The sequence below is a fragment of the Orycteropus afer genome, unplaced genomic scaffold (genome assembly GCF_000298275.1).
Source record: "Orycteropus afer afer isolate SDZICR_OR568_19922 unplaced genomic scaffold, OryAfe1.0 scaffold00089, whole genome shotgun sequence".
Taxonomy (NCBI): domain Eukaryota; kingdom Metazoa; phylum Chordata; class Mammalia; order Tubulidentata; family Orycteropodidae; genus Orycteropus; species Orycteropus afer.
Window position 1 is genome coordinate 5,311,531 of NW_006921676.1, and position 14,417 is coordinate 5,325,947.

Genomic DNA, 14,417 nt, shown 5'->3' on the forward strand with positions numbered 1-14,417 from the left:
GTTATGCCAAGAGATTTGGAAGACAGCTACCTGGCCAACTGACTGGAAGAGATCCATATTTCTATCCATTCCAAATAATGGTGATCCCACAGATTTTGGAAATTATAGAACAATATCATTAATATCGCACACAAGTAAGATCTTACGGAAGATAATTCAAAAACAGTTGCAGCAGTATATTGACAGAGAACTTCCAGAGGTGCAGGCTGGATTCAGAAGAGGACGTGGGACAAGGGATATCATAGCTGTTGTCAGATGGATCTTGGCTCAAGGCAAAGAATACCAGAAAGAGGTTTACTTGTGCTTTAATGACTATGCAAAGGCATTTGATTGTGTGAATCATGACAAATTATGGATAACATTGAGAAGAATGGGAATTCCCGAGCACTCGATTGTACTCATGAGGAACCTGTACCTTGACCAGGAGGCTGTTGTTCGAACGGAACAAAGGGCACTTCATGGTTTAAAATCAAGAAGGGAGTGAGTCAGGGTTGTATCCTTTCCCCACACTTCTTCAGTCTATATGGTGAGCAAATAATCCGAGAAGCTGGACTATATGAAGAAAAATGTGGCATCAGGATTGGAGGAAGAATCATTAACAACTTGAGATATGCAGATGATACAACTTTGCTTGCTGAAAGTGAGGATGACTTGAGGCACTTACTGATGAAGGTTGAAGAGTACAGTCTGCAGTATGGATTACGTCTCAATATAAAGAAAACAAAAGTCTTCACAACTAGACCAATGAGCAGCATCACCATAAATGGAGAGAAGATTGAGGTTGTCAAAGAATTCACGTTGCTTGGTTCTACAGTTGATGCCAATGGAAGCAGCAGTCAGTACATTAGACGACATGTAGCATTGGGATGGTCAACCGCAAAGAAACTGCTTCAGGTGCTGAGGAGCAAGAATGTCTCCTTGAGGACTAAGGTGCGCCTGACACAAGCCTTGATATATCCAATCGCCTCGTATGCATGTGAGAGCTGGACAATGAATAAGGAAGACCGAAGAAGAGTTGATGCTTTTGAGTTGTGGTGCTTTCAAAGAATGCTGAAAGTACCATGGACTGCTAGAAGAACTAACAGATCTGCCCTGGAGGAAGTGCACCCGAAATGCTCCTTGGAAGCGAGGATGGCCAGACTTCATCTCACCTATTTTGGTCATGTTGTCAGAAGGGACCATTCCTTGGAGAAGGATGTCATGCTTGGTAGGGTGGAGTGTCAACGAAAGAGTGAGAGGCCTTCAGCGAGATGGACTGACACTGACTGTGATGATGGGCTCATATATAGCAGGGATCACGGAACTGGCGCGGGATCGGGCCGTGTTTCTTTCTGCTGTGCTTGGGGTCGCTATGAGTTGGACACGACTTGATGACACCTAACAACAACAACAACAACAGACCTATAACTAGATGTAAGTCCCAGTGAGCCCCCAAAGTACAAAGTACAAAGTATGACTCAGGAAGAGGTATACTGCACTCCAAAAGAACTGCTTGATTTTTCTAATATGTACGAATGGAAACCTGGAGAATATGTACGGGAATAACTATTAAGGATGTGGGATAATGGCACAAAGAACATAAAGTTGGATCAATCTGCATTTATTGATTTGGATGCCCTAAGCACAGATTCTTCATTCACTATTTCAGCTCGAGAAGTCAGAAAAAGATGTAATAATTTATTTGGTTCATCTACTGAAGCATGGATTATATGGTGGCCTATGCTAAGTCAAGTTGTAGTATCAGACCTGTCTTGGTATCATGTGGAAGAATGTATCCAAAGGCTTAGGGAAATTGGCATGTTAGAGTGGAATTATCAGTTTGGACCCACAGACCCACTCAGAGGAGACACACTTTTAGCACAACGGTGAGGAACAAATTTATGAAGGGAGCCCCAGCATCCTTAAAGACTGCTGTGATTGCTACTCTGCATAAGCCATATTTGACTGTGGGAACTGCCTTAATTGAATTAAGACATCTAACTACAATGGGGCTGATTGTACCCTGTGGTGGTAGGGGCCAAGTGGCAGCACTAAATCAGCAAAGACAAGATGGGCATAGTTACCGTCATGGACAACAGAATCAAAACAGTAAGCAGAATATTCTGACTCATATGTACTTATGGCATTGGCTACTTAGGCATGGTGTCCCTAGGAGGAGGGAAATAGATGGGAAATCTGCTAAAAATATTTACTTGATCTGTACAAGCAGAAAAATTCTAAGTCAAGTGAATAGTAGTCTAACTTGAAGCACCAGAATACAGTCACAGCCCCTCAATCAATTCCTAGACTTGAGCCAGTTTATAGACCCATACTCCTTGAATGAAGGGAGACTGGGTCCCCTTGAAGAAAGACTCCCCCATACTACCTAAAATTTATACTGTTAATCTTTCTCCCTGCCATCCCCAAAGGGACCTATGGCCTTTTATGAGAGTGATTATTCATTCGGGAAAAGGAAATAATCAGATTTTTTGAGGATTACTAGGTACTAGCTCTGAATTAACACTAATTCCAGGAGACCCAAAATGTCACTGTGGTCCACCAGTCAGAATGGGGGCATATAGTCAAGTTATTAATGGAGTCTTAGCTCTGGTCCATCTCACAGTGGGTCCAGTGGGTCCCTGAACCCATCTGTAGTGGTTTTCCCAGTTCCAGAGTGCATAATTGGAATGGACATACTGAGCAACTAGTAGAACCCACACATTGAATCTCAGTTGCTGTTCCAGATGTGGTTTCATTGCTTCAGCAAATTAATACATCTTCTGGTACCTGGTATGCAGCTGTTGATCTGGCCAATGCCTTTTTGTCAGTCGGTTTAAAAGGATCATCAGAAGCAGTTTGCCTTCAGCTGGCAAGGCCTACAGTACACTTTCACCATCCTCCCTCAGGCATATATCAGCTCTCCAGCACTATGTCATAATTTATTCCTCAGGGACCTTGATCACCTTTCCCTTCCACAGGACTTCACTCTGGTCCATTACATTGATGACATTATGCTGATTGGACCTTTTAAGTAAGAAGTATCGATGACTTTAGATTTATTAGCAAGACATTTGTGTGCTAGAGGGTGGGAAATTAACCTGACCAAAAAATCAGGCACCTTTCACCTCAGTGAAATTTCTAGGAGTCCAGGCTGTGGGGCATGTTGAGATGTTCCTACTAAAGTGAAGGATAGGTTATTGCATCAGGATCCTCCCACAGCTAAAAAGGAGGCATGACACCTAGTGGGCAATATATCCCTCATTTGGGTGTGCTACTCCAGTCTGTTTATCAAGTGATTCAAAAAGCTGCTGGTTTTGAGCAGGGCCTAAGAGAACAAGAACAAGAGAAGGCTCTGCAATAGGTTCAGGCTGCTGTGTGAGCTGCTCTGCCACTTGGGCCTTATCATCTGGCTTATCCGTTGATGCTTAAAGTGTCAGTGGCAAATAGAGATGCTGTTTGGAGTCTTTGGCAGTCCCTATTGGTCAATCACAGTACAGACGCTTTAGATTTTGGAGTAAAGCCCTGCCATCCTCTGCAGAAACTATTCTCCTTTTGAGAAACTGCTTTTGGCTTGTTACTGGGCCTTAATAGAGGCTGAATGCCTAACTATAGGCCACCAAGTCACCATGCAGCCTGAGCTGCCCATCATGAACTGGGTTTTGTCTGACGCAGAAAGTCATAACGTTGAACATGCACAGCAGCACTGCATCATATGTAAGTGGTATATAAGAAATCAGGCTTGAGGAGAACCTGAAGGCACAAGTAAGTTCCATAAGGAAGTGACCCAAATACCTATGGTCTCTATCCCAGTCATACTACTGTCCCTCTCCCAATCTGTACCTGTGGCCCCATGGGGAGTTCCTTATGATCAGTTGACTGAAGAAGAGAAAACTCATGCCTGGTTTATCAGTGGTTCTGCATGATATGTAGGCACCACTTGAAAGTGGCCAGCAGCAGCACTGCAGCCCCTTCCTGGGACTTCCCTGAAGGACAGTGATAAACTCCTCCTGATGGTCAGTGCATCTGGTTGTTCACTTTGATTGGAAGAAGAAATGGCCAGATGTATGATTGTATGCTGATTCATAGGCTTTGGCCAATGGTTTGGCTGATTAGTCAGGGACTTGGAAGGAACATGCTTGGAAAACTGATGACAAAGAAGTATGAGGAAGAGGTGTGTGGATACACCTCTCTGAATGGGCCAAAGACGTGAAGATATCTGGGCATCATGTGAATTCTCACCAAAGGGTAACCTCAGCAGAGAAAGATTTTAATAATGAAGTGGATAGGATAACATGTTCTGTGGAAACTGGTCATCCTCTTTCTCCAGCCACTCCTGTCATTGCCCAGTAGGTTCATGAATGAAGTGTTCACGGTGGCAGGGATGGAGGTTATTCATGGGCTCAGCAACATGAACTTCTGCTCAGCAAGGATTACTTGTCTACAGCCACTTCTGAGTGCCCAGTCTGCTGGTGGTGGAGACCAACACCAAGTCTTTGATATGGAACCATTTCTTGAGGTCATCAGCCAGCAATCTGGTGGCAGGTTGATTACATTGGACCACTTCCATCATGGAAAAGGTATTGTTTTGTTCTTACTAGAATAGACTCTTAATCTGGATACGGATTTGCTTTCCCTGCACACAGTGCTTTTGCCAAAACTTCTATCTGTGGACTTACAGAACGCCTAATTTACCGTCATGGTATCACAGCATCTCATCGGATCAAAGTACTCACTTCATAGGAAAAGAAGGGCAGCAGCGGGCCTTTGTTCATGGAATTCATTGGTCTTACCATGTTTCCCATCATCCTGAAGCAGCTGGCTTAATAGAACGATGGAATGGCCTTCTGAATATACATTTATAGCACTAGCCAGGTGGTAATACCTTACAGGTTTGGGGCAATATTCTCCAGTAAACCAGTGTCCAATATATGATGCTTTTTCCCCAGTAGCCAGGATTCATGGGTCCAGAAACCAAGGGGTGGAGATCGGAGTGGCACCACTCACTATTACTCCTAGTGACCCACTAAAAAATTTTTGCTTCCTGTCCCTGTGACCCTATGCTCTGTGGGTCTGGACATCTTAGTCCCAAAGGGAGGAACATTTCCACCTGAAGACACAATACTGATTCCATTGAACTGGAAGTTAAGAATACCACCTGGCCATTTTGGACTCCTCATTCTTCAGCATCAGCTCAAAGAAGGAAGTTACTATATTGTCTGGTGTGATTGATCCTGATTACCAAGGGGAAATTGTATTGATATTAATGGAGGTAAAGAAAAGTATGTCTGGAACACAGGAGATTCCTTAGAACGTCTCTTTTTACTACCATACCCTGTGATTAAAGTCAGTGGAAAACTACAGCAACCCAATTCTGATAGAATTACTAATGGCCCAGACCCTTCAGGAATAAAGATCTGGGTCACTTCGTCAGGCAAAGAACCATGACTTGCTGGGGTACTTACTGAGAACAAAGAGAATTAGAATGGATGGTGGGAGAAAGTAGTTCTGGATACAAGCTACAACCATGTGACCAGGTACAGAAACAAGGTCTGTGGTTGTTATGAATATTGCTTCCTTGTATGTGTACATCAGATATTTTTCTTTGGTTATAAAGTATAGGATGTAAATGGGGCTAATGTCTTTTTGGTCGTACACTTTGTTAGTTGTATCATGTTAAGCACAAGTAAGACTTCAAAATTGTCTTTATTTAGAGATTATGTGAACTTTAAGGAGTTGTGTCCAAGTGCCAAGTTGAGGGGGTGGACTGTGATAGTTAAGGTTCTTTGTCAACTTTGCTGGGCCATGATTCTCAGTGATTTAGCAGTTGTGATGTAGTCATCTCCCATGATGAGATGCAATACAATATAATCACTTCCATGATGAGATGTCCTATGAGCAGCCAGTCAGTTGAAAGGGAGTTTCCACAGGGTGCGGCTTGGTTTTTGTATATTTATATATATGTATACCCTGGCAAAGTTCTCTGGCTTTCTGCTGGGTCTGCATCCTGCATCTGGCTCATCATCACCTCTGGTTACTGGACTTGAACCAATGGCCTGCCATATTGCCTGCCAATCTTGGGATTGTTGCCTTTGCAGCCTGTGAACCAACATTCTGCCATTTTACCTGCCAATCTTGAATTCATCAGCCTCTGATGCCAGCAGTGTGTTATATTGCCTGCCGATGTTAAATTCTTCAGCCCTTGAAGCCACGTGAGTCAGGAGAAGCCTCCAACTTGATGTTTGACCCATGGACTTGGAAGTTGCCAGCCTCTACAATTGTGTGAGCCACTTCCTTGAGATATATATATATTTTTTTCTCTTTCTTTCTCTCTCTATGTAAGCTTCACTAGGTTTGCTTCTGTAGAGAAGCCAGTCTAAGATATAGCCCAGTGCTTTAACCACAGTGCCACCATAGCTCCTTATAAAAATACAAAGAACAAGTAAATGGTTATCATAAAAGTAAAATTAATTAAATTCTTCCTTGTGTATTGGGGGGGGGGGTTGTGATGGGAAAAGGGTACCTCTGACATGCCGGTTATATTGTATATCTTTTATTTTATTTTAGTTTTAATATTTGTAGTGTTCCCTCCCCTCATATATTGTATATATTGATGTGGGTAGCAGTTTCACTCATGCTCACATTAAGCTGTACATGTGCGCCTTTCTATGTGTATGTGTATGTACGTTTTAGACATGTTTTCCAAGGCTTTATCTAATTTACTTGCCTTGATTCTGCTCTACTTAGATAAAGCTGCTTGTTGAGTAGCTTTGAGTAAGTGTTGCTTTTATTCTCTATCTTAATGGATGATTGAAATAAAGACAAGGGTTATGTATCACTAATTTGAATTTCTGCTATTTTATGTTTTTAAATATTAATGAGTTTTGGGGGAGAAAATCCACTTTTAAAGCAATAGAGCAATATTTTGTGATATTTAAATATTTTAAATGACATGGTGGCTGCAGCGTTGGGCTCAAGTATAGTAGGGATCATGAGGCTGGCATAGGACCTGGCAGGCAGTGTTTCATTCTGTTGTACATAAGGTCGCTATGAGTCAGAGACGACTTGACGGCACATAACAACAACACAGTAACAACAACTGTGTTAGGGTACAAGCTAACCTGCTATAATAAAGAAACCCCAAAATACAATAGTTTGAATAAGGTAGAAGTTTTCCTCTTCCATAGTAGTACAGAGGTAGGCAGTAGGCCAGGCTAATAGGGTGGCTCAGTTTTATGAGATCATTCAGAGAATGAGGTCTTTTCTTCTTGTTACTCCATCATCCTCAAAGCATTGTACTCTTTTTCTTGATTAAAGGTGAAGAGTTAAACCATATCCTTACTCCAGCTTGCAGGAGAGGAGGGCCAATGATTTTGTGTTTATTTTAACAGTTATTATTGAGATGAAATTCACATACCATACAATTCACCCATTTAATGTACACAATTCTGTGGCTTTTAGTACATTCACAGTGCTGTACAGCTATCACTCCAGTCAATTTAAATTCCTTTTAAGCAAGAAAGAACCTACAGTGATTTTCATTCACACCATTACTGAGAATTTAGCATTAGGCTACATCAAGTTGCTTAGATGGGCTGGGAAATGTAATTTCCAACTATGGTGCCATGTGCCCAGCTCAAATTCTTACTACATGGAAGAAGAGAAAATAGATTTGGGAAGACATGTCTGCTTGACTGCCACAAGTAACAAATAATTATCTTTCTTTTAACAGGTGCGATAGTACAGAAAAGCTAAAAGCTCTTTTGCCAAGGTTGGAACAAGAGCTTAAGGACACAGTGAAGTTTAAAGATTTTTATCAGTTTACCTTCACCTTTGCCAAGAACCCTGGACAAAAAGGTTTAGGTGAGTATAAAATCCAAATATGTAAAATGCCAAATATTAATAAGATGATAAGACACGATTAACATAATTTCAATACTGATTAAGATCATTTCAGTACTCCCAACTATGTTATAACTTTCCTTTGGTTTCTTTTTCTCCACTTTTTCTTTACTTTCCACGTAGACAAACTAGTTTTTACTACCCATGTACTTGAAAACCTCAAACTGATACTCTCTCACTTCTACTCTTAAATATTTAGATTTTACAATGTAAATTAATTTGCAAATTCTCTGTATCCTCTCATTGATATCTCATTGGGTTGGGGAGTTCAGCAATTAGTATTAACCTAATTTTCTTCATATATGGGTGTTTGTACTTAACCAGGTTTATGATTTCACCTATGTTACTGTTAAGATTAGACAGTTAACATTAGTTTGACCCAGTCTGGGCATTTAAAGTTACTTTCCTTAAAACCAATTCTGAAGTTCTGTGATTTTGCTATAACTTTTATTTTACTATATATTGTACTTTTGGAAAATTTTTAACTTAAATTTTCTATTTGAGTCTTTAGTTTAAGAGATTTATTTTTTTAGTTTGTTCATTTTGTGCCTAAGTACTATATAGTTTATTCCTGTTTTATCTTTTTCTAAATCATTCCTACTCTTTGTTCCTTAATGTAACAGACCTTTATTTAGTTCAGTAAAATCTGTTTTTTGGAGGGGATATTATATAGCCTTTTAAATAGGAATTAAATGAATGCTTTGGAAATTGTGTTTTGAAAAGGATTTCTAGCAAATAAAAGCAGTATTTTAAAATGGCCAAAAATTAAGTAGGAAATCAGAAAGGGTTTTGAAAAATCCAGAGTAGAAAAATCTACAAAAAATGTTTATAGTAGTTTTTAATACTGATTTCACTCATGCATGTGTATAGGTGGTAGGTACGATAAACATTCTTTTTCCCCTCTGTCTCTGTGACATTGTTTTTCCTTTCATTCTTTTTATCAACAGATCAAATTCAAATGCAGATTTGAGGGCATAAACTCTTTTCATGTGTTAGAGTATGCAGGTGGTTTTCTTTATTTAAGCACTATTTCCTGGTTCCTGTGGTAGGGATGGGAGATCTGGTGGTGTAGTGCCTAAGGCATTTGACTGCTCTTCTGGTTACCTAGTGCCACTCTGACAGAAAGCATACCACAAATGGGATGGCATAACAAACGGGTTTATTCTTAAAATTTGGAGGCTTTAAATCTAAGTTCAAAGTGCCAGGCTCTAGGGGCTGGGTGAAAGCCCCTCAACCTTGGGGTCCAGCTCTGCCTCCTGCTCCTGGCCCACTAAAGTGGGAGGCATTTCTTCACTCAGACAGCTGCTAGCTGCTGAGGCTGAGAAGCCCCAAGGTTGGCAAGTAAAAAGCACAGTCCCGATGTTACCAGACCATATGGCAGGCCATTAACTTAAGTCCATTGTTAGTCCCAAGGTTGGCAGAGTATATAGCAGGCTGCTGAGCAACGACGTGGCAACATGCAGGGTCCAAGCATGCCATAGGCTAGAGACCATTCCCAAAGTTCCTGCTTATATACGGGAAGCACAGATCACATCCCAAAGGCAGCTACTCAGCTGCTTGTGGTAGATCCCACCATGGAGTTGATTGCCAGTCTCATCATGGGGAATACTACCACCAGCTGGCCAGCCACTCAACCAGGCCCAGCCAGTTGGCACAAAACATAACCATCACAACTGCTAACCAGAAGACTGGTGGTTCAAACCCACCAGCTGTACCTTGGAAGACTGGGCTTCTGTAGAGATACCACCTCGGAAACCCAAGGAGGGGTCGCTATGAATTGAATCGACTTGACAGCAGTGAGTTTGGTTCGGTTTATTTTTTTTTTTTTTGGTGGTGGGGATAGGAGTTCTTGTGACATAGTGGTTAAAAGCATTTGGCTGCTAACCAAAAGGTCTGACAAACTAGCCGTTCTGTAAAAGAAAGATGAGGCAGTCTGCTTCTGCAGGATTTACAGCCTTAGAAACCCAATGGGGCAGTTAGTTCTACACTGTTCTGTTGGCTGTCTGTGTGTGGATTGGGTTGGATTTGGTGGCAGGGATTGTTTTTTTCTTCTGTTTTTTTCTTTCAGTGTTGTGAGTTGTTTTTGTTGTTTAATGTTGGTGAATTGACTGTGATGGGTCTGTTGTCAGAGTTCCCTTTTTCTTTGGGCTGGTCCATCATGTGAAACAACTTTTTTTTACCCTGCCTGCCACCTTACAGATCATGCACTTAATATCTCAGGAGCTTAAAAAAGCCTTCTACCAGGAGGATAACATTAAGGGTATTTCTTGAATGGATCCACTTAAAACTTCAGAAGGTGAAAGTATGGTTGATTCCCGCAGGAGAGCAGTTGGGAAAATAAGGAAGTATTTTTTTCCCAATCAAGAAAAGTGGGTGAGCAAAATAGAGGCATATGAATTGTATAAAGGTTCAGCAACTAGAATTTTCAAAAATTCAAAGAGTTTTTCAAATTCCCATGTTTTCAAGAGTCAAAGCAACAAAAAATTTGTGCACCCCCCCAAAGAGAAAACATGATTCCAACACATTTGTTTATGAAGAAATGATTGCGTCCTCATTTGGCTTGACATCAGTGAAGGATCTGGTTCTCATAGCAAGGTGTACAGAAATAAAAGGAAGTGACAGTTCGCTGGCAACACCAAGTAGACTGCTAAACATAGGTAATGAAAAGAAAAAGCAGACATCAGGCTGGCTTGTTCATTTTTCTTTGTCATTTTTCCAAGACCAGCTTCTGCTAAACTGATTTAGGTAAGGAAAAGAAAAGACTCAGCTATTCTGACACAAGCAGTCCTGTTCTAGCTTGTAAACTTTCTGTAACTTACTAGTCATATACTTCTTGTCTGTAGTATAAGTGTGTCACCAGTGAAAGACCCTTGCCAATTGCTTATTGGAAAATTAGGAAGAAAGCATTAGTAATAAGCATTGGTAACACAGCCCTTATTAAATTGAGAGTGAAATAATTGCAAAGTAAATAGTGGAGAGATTCATGAAAGTTTATTTTTGAGAAAATTAAAATGCTTAGTATACTTGTATACTTTAAAGTATACTTTTTTTTTTGTTGACAGGATTCCCCAAACTTTAATGCCAGGGCTCTGAGAAGGCAGCTGGGGCTATGGCAGCATCTTTAGTACCAGAGATACCCATGCTTCCAGCTTGGGGGTCCCCAGGCACCATGTGACAGGTAGAAACACTGGAACCTCGTTCTCATTCTGCATTGCTCTTTGAGTTTGGCATGAAGCTATCATAACTTCTGGGGATGGGCCTATGTGGGAGGTGAGGAGTGGGCAAGGGGCATCATCAGCTCACAGATACCTGACACTGCCAGGCTCAGGTGTGGCTTGGTCTGAGGCCCGTGCAGAGCAGCTCAGGGGCAGGAGATGGGGATAGAGATTATGGTTCCCAGCCTGGGGACCAGTGGGGTGATGGAGAAGAGGGAAGGCCTGGGGAATCTGTATGTGTATGTGCAGAAGTGCACAGGGGCTTCTGGCCTCTCCAAGCACTTGCTTCAGGTAGCCCAAAATGGGAAACAGGAGGATACATTCCATCTGAGGTCCACGAAAGGGAGGTCATGGGCATCCCTAGAATGGCCTCTAAGACAGAAGGAAGGCAACATAGCCTGGGTAGGGTCAGCCAGGGCAGACCCAGCTTCAGTACCCTCGTGTCGCCAGACTCCTGCTCTCTGGGCCTGCAATGGGATCGTTGGGCTCTTCTGATGAGTCAGTCATCTAGTAGTATACTTTTTATCAACTTTTTTTATCAAATAAGATTTGATCTTTTGTTCAAAACTCATTCGGTTTTTTTGTTCTTCATAGATGATTGCTTTTACCTTTTACCTTGTTACTGGGAAAGAAGTATGGAAACCAGCATATAGTTGGCATCTATTTTATGACAGCCTAGATGGCTTAATTAGGAGTTTTCATCTAATCCACATGTAATCATAAACCATTTTATAAATAGGGAAGCTGAAGCATTAGATGCCTTATCCAAGGCATGCGTCTAAGACATGACAGTGGAATTTCAAGTCTATTAACCCAGATCTATCCAACTCAGAATCTCTTACTCTATTTTGTTATGTTAGGCACCTATACTCACTCAGCCAGCCACCCACTTACCCACTCCCCTGTATATTATACTACCTCCCTGGTGAACTACAATACATAGGCACACACCCACTGCCGTGGAGTCGGATCCAACTCATGGTGACCTTCCAAGGTGGTATCACTACGGAACTAGATTGCCCAACCTTCCTTCCGAGGAGTGGCTGGTGGATTTGAACTGCTAGCCTCCTGGGTAGCAGTCAGATGCCTTAGGCACTACGCCACCAGAGCTCCCACAATATATACAGGTCAGAGTTTACTAATATGATTATTCAAGATAATATTCACTTTAAACACTTAGCAAAAATTCTAAAAAGAATTGGGTCTTTCCTGGCATCATCCATCACTGCTTCATGGCTTACTTTTTTATTTATGAAAAGGCCTGACACATACAATCTTGAAGTCTTTTGTGCTTTTCTTTGGCACTGCTTTCCTTCTGTGGGCTTTTTTCCTCAGTATTTTTTCAGCTTTTTTGTCCACCTGTGTTTATGTTCTCCTTACACTCCAGTATACATCTTTTACTACATCTCTGGGCCATATTTTTCCATTCTACCTATATCCTCCCACTTTATCTGTATCATTTTCTTGTTTTATACTATGCATATGTATTTTTTCCCATTTTATTTACTTATTTTTTAATACTTAATATTATTTGGGTGAAAATTTATAGAGGAAATTCATTTTCTATATAGCCATGCAAAAACATTTTGTTTCATGACATTAACTGCAATTCCCCACAATGTAATAGCTCTCTTCCCAATTCCTCACCATAGTTACCGTTTCCCTGTGTCTTTCTCTCCTATGCATTCCTGCCCCCTGAGCTGTCTACCTATGCAAATACTGCCCTTCTGTTCTCCCATGATTGATCGCTCTGAGGAGTGTATTTACCTGATGTAAATGTTCACCTTATATCCCTGTCTGTTGTTTTGCTGGAAGCCACAGGAGTGAGTTCAGTTCCAGACCTAAAGGGTAACTGGAGGCCATGGTCTCAGGGATCTTACCAAGGCTCTATCAGACCAGTAAACCTGTTTTTTTTTTTTCCCCTTATGATTTTGAGTTTTGCTCCACATTGTTCTCCCACTCTATCCAAGATCACCTGTACTGGTTGACAGTGAGAGCTGGACATCATCTAGTTCTTCTGATTTTGTGGTCATATAGGTGAAGATCACATGGTCTACCAGTCCGTTGGACTAATTGTTTCCGTGTCTCTTTGGTTTTCTTCATTCTTCCTTTGTCTGGAGAGGAGAGACCCATTATTGCATCTAGATGGCCACTTGCAAGCTCTTAGACCCCAGTCACTACTCACCAAAGTAGGATGTAGAACAATGTTTTTGGGTTATATGTTATGCCATTTGAGCTTGATGTCCCCCACCACCATGGTCCTGAGCCCACAGGTCCCAGTACTTGCACCCTCAGGGTGGTTGACTGTCACCAAGAAGTTATAGGAGGAGTCAGCTGCAGGGATCCAGGTGAGGAGAGAGAACCCAGGCCACGCCCAACAAGTGGCAAGGTGGGATGGCTGGGGAAAGGAGAGTATAAAGGGCAAGGCAACCAAGATAGAGTGAGGAGTCAGCTGCAAAGATCCAGCTAAGGAGAGGTGGAGAGGTTTCCAACAGCTAAAGGAGACAAACTTGTCTGTCAGTTTGTCCTACTGTGGTGATGTGTTGCTGTGAGCCTTGAGGCTGTGCCACTGGTGTTTCAAACCCAGTGGGGTACACATGGTGCACAAGTATCAGCCCGGCTTGCAGACTGAGACAGACTAGGAAGAAGGAAGAGGCCATCCACTTCTCAAAGAATTGGCCAGGGAAAACCTTATGAATAGCAGAGAAACACTGTCTGATGTAATGCCGCGCAACCTTATGAATAGTCTGGAAACATTGTATAATACAGAGGATGAGGATGAGCCTCTTAGATTAGAAGGCTCTCAAAATAGGACTGTGAAAGAGCTGCAACATCTGAGTAAACCCAGCCTTATTCCTATGGATAAGGTAAAGCTTTTGAGACCTCCATTTACTGATGTAGCACCACTCAAATTCAGGAGAAACAGCAGCAAACATCCATTAATAATCGGAACATGGAATGTATGAAGTATGAATCTAGGGAAATTGAAAGTTGTCAAAAATGAAATGGAACGCTTGAAGATTGATATCCTTGGCATTAGTGAGCTGAAATGGACTGGTTTTGGCCATTTTGAATCAGACAACCATATGGTCTTCTATGCTGGGAATGACAGTTTGAAGAGGAATGGCGTGGCATTCATCATCACAAAAGATGTTTCAAGATCTGTCCTGAAGTACAGTGCTATCAGTGATAGGATAATATCCATATGCCTACAAGGAAGACCCGTTAATACAACTATTATTCAAATTTATGCACCAACCACCAAAGCCAAAGATGAGGAAATTGAAGATTTTTATCAGCTTCTACAGTTTGAAATTGACTGAT

General features: G+C 41.6%; 1 protein-coding gene across 1 annotated transcript in view; it reads left to right on the forward strand.

Annotated features, from left to right (window-relative positions):
- Positions 1-14,417, forward strand: part of DCUN1D2 (defective in cullin neddylation 1 domain containing 2) — an 88,029-nt gene that overhangs the window by 26,574 nt on the left and 47,038 nt on the right. Inside the window, exon 3 of the mRNA XM_042781155.1 lies at positions 7,709-7,839. Coding sequence (XP_042637089.1) covers positions 7,709-7,839 — 131 coding nt within the window. The remainder of the gene's footprint in view (positions 1-7,708; positions 7,840-14,417) is intronic.